Genomic DNA, 10,897 nt, shown 5'->3' with positions numbered 1-10,897 from the left:
GCTTTGGGTAGAATTGTCATTTTCACAATGTTGAGTCTACCTATCCATGAGCATGGTATGTTTTTCCATTTATGTAGATCACTTTGGGTTTCTTGTAGTAGTGTTTTGTAGTTTTCTTTAATACAAAGGACTTTTCATCTGCTGAGCTGGATGGTCCCACTGATCCATATCTTTGGTGTTCACCGTTCTTATTTCTTGACATCTGTTCCCAGAAAAAGTACAAGGAAGACGCAGAGAAGTCCATGCCATATTATGAGACTGTTTTGGACACCCCTGAGATGCAGAGAGTCCGGGAGAACCAAAAGAACTTCAGCCTTGTAAGTTTTCATTGAACCTAATGCAGAGCCACTTGTACCTGGGATCAGGTGGAGTAAGGAGGGCATGGCTGGATGCACACACTTGGGTATCCCACCCCTGCAATGGTGCCAAGGAGCAGCTCTTCATTTCTCCCATCCATGCCCCTGCAAATGTGTGCACAATTCTTCTCTGGGCTCACCCTATATATCAACCCTGCACTACAGCATGACCGACCTATCTGTCCTCTTTTCGGTGGCTTCCCATCACTGACTATCACCATTCTCCATTACTGGTGAATCTATCTTTTTTTAAAGTTAATTCTAGGCAAGGAATCCTTAAAAATAACCAAATTTGACACATTATAAGTTTTAGGGTCTTTCAAAATTAATTTCTCCACAAAATTCTTATTAAACGATTTCTCTTTGGCTATCAGACCATGATTAGTGTGGCATAGACTTTTTTTAAAAAAACACGGAGCTTTAACTTCCTTTGTACAACATAGGACGATTAAAAATATATAAATCAAATGCTGAAATCTTAACAAGTTGTTTATTCTTTCTTCATAGCTCCAATACCAGTGTGACCTTAAAAACAGTAAAGGAAAAATTACAGTTGTTCAAGACACACCAGAAATACTGCGTGTTAAAGAAAATCAAAAGAATTTCAGCTCGGTATATATACTGTTTATTTTCCATTTAATGCTAACCTAATAATTCTATTCTCCTCTTTAAAAGTCCGTAGCCCTGCGGTGATTCAGACAATTAACATCTAACCTCCCCAGTTAATACTAGTGGTTATTTGTAAAATTCCCATCCTTTGCTCCAAAATCATCTCTTCAGAGGCCATTTGAAATAACAACTTAAAACTGCTAACAAAGCAAGTTTTCTTTCTTTTTAACTTTTTAATCCCAGTGCAGTAACATGTGTTGTCTTGCTCCAGGAAGATGGACTTCTTTTTAACATTATGATTTCTTTTATTATACCTCCCCAAAATAACTGACTTCGTATTTCTTTAATGGATTTTGTTTCATGTGGGAGTGTTTTTTTTTAATCAAAGTTTTCTGATTTTTCTCATCCTTGTATTAATATGGTACAATAACCTTAAAAGAAATCTCAAGATCTGGAAAGCAATTCGTGTTATAGCTACCGTTTGAGTCGCTGATACTGACCTAGAAGATACCAGATGTAATGCTCAGGCTCTTGCCTAAGAACAGTCTCAAGCGTCTTTTGTTTTCACAGAAGCCATGTTTCCTAGTCTTTCTCCAGAAATTGCTGGTTTTTCCTTCCTTCTGTGTAATGCTGTCCTGATTCTGAATGCCCAGGTTTTATATAAAGAGGATGTCTCACCAGGAACGGCGATTGGAAAGACTCCTGAGATGATGAGAGTGAAGCAAACTCAGGACCAGATTAGCTCGGTAAAGACACGGTGGACAATTTTCAATATTTTCTTGCTTCCTTTGATAATTGACATTGATGTCTGAGCTGCACTCAAAACCTTTGTCACCAGTAGCAGCTTACGTTGCTAAAACAGATGCTTGGTGTGTGCCAGTGGGGAGACTCAGCTCATATTCAGAGCACTTTTCACGAGGGAGAGTTTAGATATAGAAAACAGAGGATTCTAAGAAAGTAGAATCTGTTAGAAAGAGCCAAGAATCAGTCTTCCTGTATACCTGTATCTGTACATATCTGTCCTAGGTCAAATGAACTGTTGGGTATAAAATCATTGGAGTATATGGGAAATACGAGGGAGTCCTGGTGGCACAGTTGGGGCCCTGGTGGCACAGTGGTTAAGCATTTGGCTGCTAACCAAAAGGTCAGCAGTACAAATCCACCAGCCACTCCTTGGAATCCCTATAGAGCATTCTACTCTGTCCTATAAGATCGCTAAGAGTCAGAATTGACTCTATGGCAAAGGGTTTTTTTTTTTTAATTTTTGGTTTGGTGGCTCAGTGGTTAAGCGTTTGGCTGCTAACCAAAATGTCGGCAGTACAAATCCACCAGCCGCTCCTTGGAAACCCTATAGAGAAGTTCTACTCTGTCCTACAGGGTCACCATGAATCGACTTGATGGCAGTGGGTTTGGTTTTTTTTTTTTTTTAGTGCAAGTGTAGAAGCCCTGGTATCATAATGGCTGTGATCAGCTGCTAACTGAAAGTCAGGGATATGAACCCACCAGCTACTCCATGAGAGAAAGGTGTGGCAGTCTGCTTCCGTAAAGATTACAGCCTTGAAAATCCTATAGGGCAGTACTACCCTGTAATACAGGGTCACTATAAGTCAAGATTGACTTGATGGCAACAGATTTTGTTTTCTTTTGTTTTTTTGGTTAGTGTAAGTATGGGCCCTCCCACCTCTGCTCCTACAGAGACAAGGGAGAGTGTAGCTATCCTTGTTCTCCTCTGACTCAGCCTTGGAGCCCTGGTGGCTCAGTGGTTAAGAGCTCGGCTGCCAACCAAAAGGTTGAATCCACCAGCCGCTCCTTGGATATGTTATGGGGCAGTTCAGAATTTGGCCCCATTCACACTATGTAGGGTGTGTGTGTTCTCTAAACTATGATTTTAAAACTTGGTGGAATAATTCAGAAAAGGACAGTGGTGATGGTTGCACATGATGAACATAATCAATGTCACTGAATTGTACGTGTAAAAATTGTTGAATTGGCAGATGTTTTATTATACATATTTTTACCACACACACACACACACACAAACTTGGGGGACTACTAATTAGATACACATACATACTGGGAAGAATAACTATCTAGCATGTAATAATACCTATTATTTCCTATTTTTCTGTCTACAGGTAAAGTATAAGGAAACAATTGGACAAGGAACTCCTATTCCTGACCTGCCTGAAGTGAAACGTGTCAAGGAGACACAGAAGCACATTAGCTCGGTAGTGGCCCATATTCTCAGCTTCCATTTGTGTGACTGACCACCTCCCAGTTGCTGCTAGCTCCATTTCATCCCTTCTCCCTCCTACCAAAGGTTTTCCATGCCTTAGTGATGTTGTGAGCCCTGGTGGCGCAGTGGTTAAGCACTCGCCTAAGTGCTTGCCTGCCAACCAGCAGGTTGGCAGTTTGAACCCACCAGCTGCTCAGTGAAGGAGAAACATGTGGCAGTCTGCTTCCATAAAAATGTACAGCCTTGGAAACCCTATGGGCAGTTCTACTCTATCCTACAGGGTTGCTGTGAGTTGATATCAGCTCAGCAGCAATGGATTAAGGATGTTGTGTGAAGGGGGCACTGCAGATTGCAAAAGTAGACAAGAAACTTAACGAAGTCTATGCAGTGTTTTCCCTTCCATTTCAAGATCTCTTGCCTTGTATCTTCTGCTCAAGGAGCCCTGGTGGTACCGTGGCTAAGCATTCGGCTGACTGCTAACCAAATGGTCAGCAGTTCGAACCCACCAGCAGCTCTGCAGAGGAAAGATGTGGCAGTCTGCTTCTGTAAAGATTGCAGCCTTGGAAACCCTATGGGACCGTTCTACTCTGTCCTATAGAGTTGCTAGGAGTCCAAAAGGATTCTATGGCAATGGGTTTGGTTTTCTTTTTTTTTTCTGCTCAGAGTTTGTGTGGTGCGAACGGTTAACATATTTGGCTGCTAGCAGAAAGGTTGGGGGTTTGAGTCCACCCAGAAGTGCCTTGGAAGAAAGGCTTGATGATCTTTCTGAATAATCAGTCATTGAAAACTCCATGGAGCCCAGCTCTACTCTGACATACAAGGGAGTACCATGAGTCAGAGTCAACTCGATGGCAACTGGTTATTCTCTGCTCTCTCTCCTTCTTGTAAATGCAATACATATTTAAGGTGCTGGCTATTCCCTGCCAACATGGCATATTATATATTAAGCCTGTTCTTTAACAGGAATTTCAGGCACCTGTGCACACCGTGTGTGTTGGGGGGAAGGGAGGGAAAGCTCAGACTTGAAATCTCAGGTTAGCAAACATTTCTCCTGACCCATTAAGCGAGCCCTGCCTCTGCCCCTCACTCTTCCCCATCCACAAGCAGATTCTAAACAGTTATTGTCTACTAGCAAGTGACAATGTGAAGTTTAGGGTATGGTTTGTGACCAATAAAAGGGATGGAGCTTGGTCTTGCAGACTCCCCTAGTCACTGGAGAACCAAACTCTCATGTGATTTCTATTAGAAAATACTTGCTATTTCTCTTGCTGGTCATTCATATTATTCAGATCTCATTCTTTTTCACTTCCTGCTTATACTCTGTGGTACAAATTTCACTTAGACTTTTATGTCCACTAATACAAGAAAGCAACTGCCCTGTGACTTTGTGGTGTTTGATAGCCCTTCTTGCCTTTCTCTGATTTTTGTTGTTGTTGTTGTCTATGATCATTTCTGCGGTCTTGCTGGGGGAGGGGGGAAGAGGGTTCAGGGTAAAGAAGCACATCTTAGTTACCAAAATGGTAGGGTTTTAGAGATTCCTAACATTTATTTACCAGCAAAACAACGATATTGCCATTAACTTGTCACTGATTTTAGGAATTCACCTGTGACACAGACCCCTAGGTTTTTTTGTGACTGTCCCCATTCCATTCACTAATACAACATAGAATTCATCCATCTGAAAAGAATGAAGGCTGAAAATTCTTGTTAACATTAACAGGGGAGGAAGAAGAGAAGGCGGCAAGAGGCTTAAGAAGTGAAGGCCCTTTATGCTTTTCATTCAAATTTACAGTCAGTCATATGATAAAACTGGAACACCAAACCAATTGCCATCGAGTCAATTCCAACTCATGACAACCCCATGTGTATCAGAGTAAAACTGTGCTCCATAGGGTTTTCAATGGCTGGGTTTTCAGAAGTAGATCACCAGGCCTTTCTTTCAACAGTCCTTTGATACTACCACTAAAAAACAGGGACTCCCCAGTTTGGAAAGCATTACTTTACATGATCCAGCAATCACTAGTAAAAATTTCAGGGAATGAGCTCCTCCTAAAAAAATAAATTGTTTACATCTTCTCCCATTAAGGATTCCTACCAGTTGGGAATTTTCATCAAAAAATACAAAGTAAACAGAAAACTCTCAACAACCCTGAAGGAATAGAATATCATGTGACTAGAAAAATTCAAAACCAAGCAACTCATTTACAAATTTACAAATCTACTGAGAACTTGCTACATTTAAGGCACTGAGACTAGGTGTTACAAAATGATTTTTCACATTGTTTAATTCATTATCACCATTTAATACATTTTCGGAATGTTCTTGACTATAAAAAATGCATAATTTGGGACCTAGTTTTCAAGGTAGTAAGACTGCTACTTTTTAAAGAGAAAACATGAATATTTATGGCATTTCTTTCCCTTATTCCTCGAGTATCATATTTGAAAACTAGATTGTTTTTATGGTACTAAAGGCTTTCCACCAAATAGCCCACTTGTAATGTAATCTAAAGGATCCATGGTCATTTTACCTTTTTGGGTGTTCTAATTATCTCCTACAGGTTATGTACAAAGAAAACTTGGGAACAGGCATTCCAACCACTGACACTCCAGAGATTCAGAGAGTGAGACGCAATCAAGAGAACTTTAGCTCGGTATTTACAAATACATCAAATAAGAACCTCTATGTCCCATAAAAAAAATTTACCAGAATAACCCATCATCCTTTTATAAAAAGTAACATCTTAACAACAGTTCTGTGTGTGTTTATGTGTGTGTGTTATTACCTACCTGACCAAAACCATCTGGATTTACACAAAGTGACTCACTTTTCCGATTGTATGCTAACGTTTTCTTTGACTGACAAGTGTGAATACTTAGATCTGAGGTACTGTAAATAGAATTAACACAAGATTCTTCACCATCATACTCATATCCTATAACTCAATGGTTTTTGTTGTACTTTTTTGTTCCCAGAATTAGCATCATAGAGTTTATTATTAGAATTGCAAAGTAAAAAGTAAAAGCATTATCCCTACTAAAAAACGCCCTCCTCACATCCCCTACCCTAATTTTGTTTCTTCTTCAATCTTTGTGCTTGTTTTGAGTGTCTTCTGGGTACTTTCTTGTATCTCACAGGTTTTGTACAAAGAAAATTTGGGGACAGGAACCCCAGCTCCTATCACTCCAGAGATGGAGAGAGTCAAACGCAATCAAGAGAACTTTAGCTCGGTATTTCTTAGGGGCCAAAAATTCTTATTTAAAATAATATTTTTAACCCATCACAAATATATGATTTTTCTACCTTTAAAATTACTAAATTCATATAATGAAAATAATGATACCAATAATTAATCTCAGTTTTCAACTCAAATCTAATTTAGACTTCACTTTAGCTCTGGTGTGAAATTTTAATTGTGTTTTTCCTAAAACATAGATATTTATCACTTCCCTTAAAAACCTGTAATACTCAGATTTCCTTCATTCAATCTTCCTTTAATAACAGTAGGTGCTTCTAACTGGTGTGGTGCAGATTCAAAGTAAAGCCTAACATCCTTTCAAAAGGAAAATGTTAATTGGAATTTTATTTGTATTTACTGTTGCTATGTTGGACGTATTCTTTGTGTTGGCAGCTTTTCTTAAAAGAATGTGATTCCTAAACATTTTAATTCAAAAGATGACATAGTGATTCACAGTAATGCAGAAATACAAATTTACTGGTCTCAGCAATATTTTTGTACATCTTACAAGATATAAATGAGCTCCTCGTGGGGAATATGTTTAGGACCATTGAAAAGCTAGTTTTTATTTAGGTTTTAATCTTTATTAGTAACATTTATTAATATCTATTTTGTACTCTAAAATGACTCTTTAAAAATTTTGATTACCTAATTTAGTGTTACCAACATGATTAACTTGAAGTCTATTTGATAAATATAGCCTAACATTTCTCTCTTTGTGAGAAGCCAATCCACTCCTCCCTACAGAAGCAGCTGTGTATGTATGTATTAATGCTACTTAGCCACAAATTTTGTGTGGCTAAATGCCCAGTGCTAGTCTATCGCTGCTCTATTTCTTTAAATTATATAACAACAGAAAAATACTTCTAGAGATTATTGTAAAGGTTAAGTCTAGCTGAAAGATGGGCCCAGGTTAATTTGATTGTTGATTTTGTGCACACAGATATTGTACAAAGAGAACTTGATCAAGGGGACCCCCTTACCTGTCACTCCTGAGATGGAGCGAGTCAAACGCAATCAAGAAAACTTTAGCTCGGTATTTGGGAGAAAGCTCCCTTTAACTCAGTATTTAAAAAAATAACAATAACTTCCATAAAATAAAGCTTCTCACTATTAGTCCTTTTAAAATAATCAATTTAACAAATTCCTTTTTTTTTTTAAAAGCTCACCACCTGAATCCTTCTGTTTTTAAGACCTTTTCCTTACCATGTGATCCTAACGTCCTATACTTCCTGTAATAGTCCCTTAAAACGTTTAATTGGTTCCTTTCCTACTCTTTTCCCCTTTCACGTTTCTGCTGGGACTTATGAAGTTAATTAATTTCAAAAGTCAGAAAAACAACCACTGAAGTTTTATTTACTTAGGACTCTTTATTTGGTGTTTCTCGATTAGCTAGTGTTACAAGAAAAGATGAAGTACTTGAAGGCACATATAGAAATAGTGGCTCTGCTTGGGAACAGAGGTCACCTTAACATAGATCTTGTCTGGATAAATTGCAGCACCAAGAAAGAAACCTATTCAATATTGAAACCAAAACAATTTTACCTTTAAACTTGTTCTAAGCAAGTCATTTCATGACTAGAAATCCAGCCCTTCTGAATTTTTGAAACACATAAATCTGTCCATGAGTTTACATTTAATGTTATAGTCTCTTTTTATTAATATTACTGTTGTTGAAAAACTCAGTAACACCAAAATAGTCTGTGAAAACTTCTATATAAGGATTTTAGATTGTTTTATGCCTGAGATGGAGAATCAAATGTCAGCAGTAAAATTTAACTAGATTTTTTTGGGGGCAGGAGGGGTAGAAAGGGTGACCCAAAATGATTTTTAATAGTCATGTTGAATATTTTCTAAAAGTTAGAGATTCTTTCACATAATTAGGTCAGTAACTTTCTTTGGTCCCATTGTCTTTTTGTTTTGTTTTCCTTTGTTTTTAATTACTATTTACTAACTACCTTTCAATTTTGTTAAATTTTCAATGTAAGTTAATGTCTTTTGGAATGTTTTACTTACTGTTTTCCCTATTTTTAAAAATTATTATTATTATTTCTCTTTTTGAAAGGCTTGCATTTCCAAAAATCACTTTCCCATATTTTCTTCTATATTAAAGTGAGAGTTTTATTGTTTGTACCTAAGTGAAAATTTTAATGATCCTGATGGTTCTGGACGATTTCTTTTTTTCAAGTGACCATTTGTGTTAATTTTTACACAGGTTACATTTAAGCAAACTGTCCAGTGGTGCGTAGAGCCATTTTAGATACTGCAGGAAATAAACAGGGCTGCATATTAAAACATTGACTTTTAGAACTGACCCTCTCTACAGCTTGGATTTACTCAACAAAGACCAATTTTGCCAAGTTGCATAGATTTAGCCTGGGGTTTTAAATATCTGTTATACTGTAAAACAAACATTCTACCTAGGGAAAATAAATATTTGCCAATCAATTTAAAAAGCAATTTTTCTGTTGCACACTAGGCATTTTGGTACTTTTATGAAACTGTTTGTAGATGTTTTCCTCAATTCCTGACACAGAAAATAAATGTTTATATATGGGTTAGAATAAAAAGTCGAATATCAAATGCCCTGGCACTTCAGCTGAGGAAATATGGAACTTATTCTCAACCAGACCTACTCTTGAAAAGAGGTCAACTTGGTGAACTTGTCTTTCATGTCTGTAGGTCACCGATTTCCCTACAAGGTAGAGGAAGGGGCTGTCTTGACTGCTCTTTTTTTTTTTTTTTTTTCCTGCATGCTTTCTTTTGTCATACAGGTGTTGTATAAAGAAAACCTCGGGAAAGGGATCCCAATTCCCATCACTCCAGAGATGGAGAGAGTCAAACACAATCAAGAAAACTTTAGCTCGGTATTTAAAAGGAAAAAAAAAAATCCCTTTAACTTGAAAAAAAAATTTTTTAAAAGAAGATTAATGGCTAGAATTTTTAATCTAATCAATTTAACCAAATAAAACATTGACAGAAGTCTTGTTTGCAACTTAATGCTGCCGTTTCCTATGAATCATTTTCCCTATTTTGATTAAACTTTAATATAATCATTTAACTTTAAAAAAAAGTTTAATATTATATTTCAGCTCTTAAAAATGTAACATTCACATATATCCTGCTTTGGCAAACTTGACGTAAACATAAAGTTTACAAAAACATATTCTGCAAAGCTCAGACTGCTGGCCTCATTTCATTTCCTATACTAACCTTCTCTGTCTTTACTGGTATCTGTACAAATATTTTGTAGTTTCTTTTTTTAGCATCCTGTCATTGCTCTCCATTTGCCTCAAAAATAATTCTTCCCAATATGTTCACCCAAACTAAAAATCAAATATTTTGACTTCTTTTGAAAGTCAACAAAAGATTTGTGTGTATATATCTTCATATATACAATGTTTATAAACCCCAAATATCCGTCTGTGGTTTATTAATAGCATTTTCAATGCAAAAATAACTTCCTTAGTTTTGTTCTCTCTTGTCTTTTTAATCCCCCACCCCCACCCCCACCCCTACCCCTCCTAACTAGCTGGAGAAGACTAATTGTTCCCTTTCACGGTGATCTTCTTTGCTTGGAACTACAGCGATTAGTTCAAACAATAACAAAACTTTCTTTTCATATTTCTTAGTTGTTGCTGTCTTTCCTGCATTCCCTTGCTTTTAAGGATGTCATTGGGCTCATACTGGTTGGGTCTTAAAGCTTATGGTATTGCCCTTCCGCTAACTTACTTCTCTTCCTCCCTCACCTTCCACTCCCAACTGCCCCAAGAGGGAGAAAGATTGACTGCTTTTTGTTCTGGATGCTTTCTTATCATACAGGTGCTCTACAAAGAAAACCTGGGGACCGGAATTCCAATCCCCATCACTCCTGAGATGCAGAGAGTCAAACACAATCAAGAAAACATTAGCTCGGTATTTTGGAAAGAAAGGGAAAAAAAGATGCCACCTAACCACATAATTAACTTGATTCTTAACATGTTTTCTTCTTCTTTTTGTTTTTGTTTTTGAACCTACTTCCCTTTCTTTGCTTTTAATATATTTCATTTAGCAAAAGGACACCCTTTCTCGTTTCTGTGATAGCACTGGGACTTCTAATTTTTATTTCAGTTCATTCTGATTTTTATTTCATCTGATGCTTTTAAACACTTAAAAAATAACAAGTCTTTTTGTTTGCTTGAGTAACAGCAAAATCAATTTCTAACAATCTCAGATACCCACATGATTGTCTAGGAGGCACGGTGCTTAAAATGAGAAAATAACATGGGTAACTCAGATAGCCTCTCCGCGGTAGCTGAGGTCCTTGCTGCCCTACAGGGGTGAAGTTTTCCCTCCCAATAATGGCTTCCATTAGAGTAGTGTGTGGAGTCTTGTCGCATGTAACTCCTGGCTCCTTGGAATACTGTGTCATTTTGTAACAAGGAAGTTGAACTCACACTAAAACTTTACAACAAATG

The 10,897-nt window shown here is 37.3% G+C and overlaps 1 protein-coding gene across 1 annotated transcript in view; it reads left to right on the top strand.

The window, feature by feature from the left end:
- NEB (nebulin) overlaps positions 1-10,897 on the top strand; it is a 249,118-nt gene that overhangs the window by 225,889 nt on the left and 12,332 nt on the right. Inside the window, exons 134-139 of the mRNA XM_004375379.2 lie at positions 213-317; positions 864-968; positions 1,619-1,711; positions 3,101-3,193; positions 5,763-5,855; positions 9,215-9,307. Coding sequence (XP_004375436.1) covers positions 213-317; positions 864-968; positions 1,619-1,711; positions 3,101-3,193; positions 5,763-5,855; positions 9,215-9,307 — 582 coding nt within the window. The remainder of the gene's footprint in view (positions 1-212; positions 318-863; positions 969-1,618; positions 1,712-3,100; positions 3,194-5,762; positions 5,856-9,214; positions 9,308-10,897) is intronic.

The sequence above is a fragment of the Trichechus manatus genome, unplaced genomic scaffold (genome assembly GCF_000243295.1).
Source record: "Trichechus manatus latirostris isolate Lorelei unplaced genomic scaffold, TriManLat1.0 scaffold00036, whole genome shotgun sequence".
In the NCBI taxonomy this organism is placed as follows: domain Eukaryota; kingdom Metazoa; phylum Chordata; class Mammalia; order Sirenia; family Trichechidae; genus Trichechus; species Trichechus manatus.
Note: the sequence above shows the minus strand (reverse complement) of the source record. Positions and strands in the feature narration are given on the sequence as shown.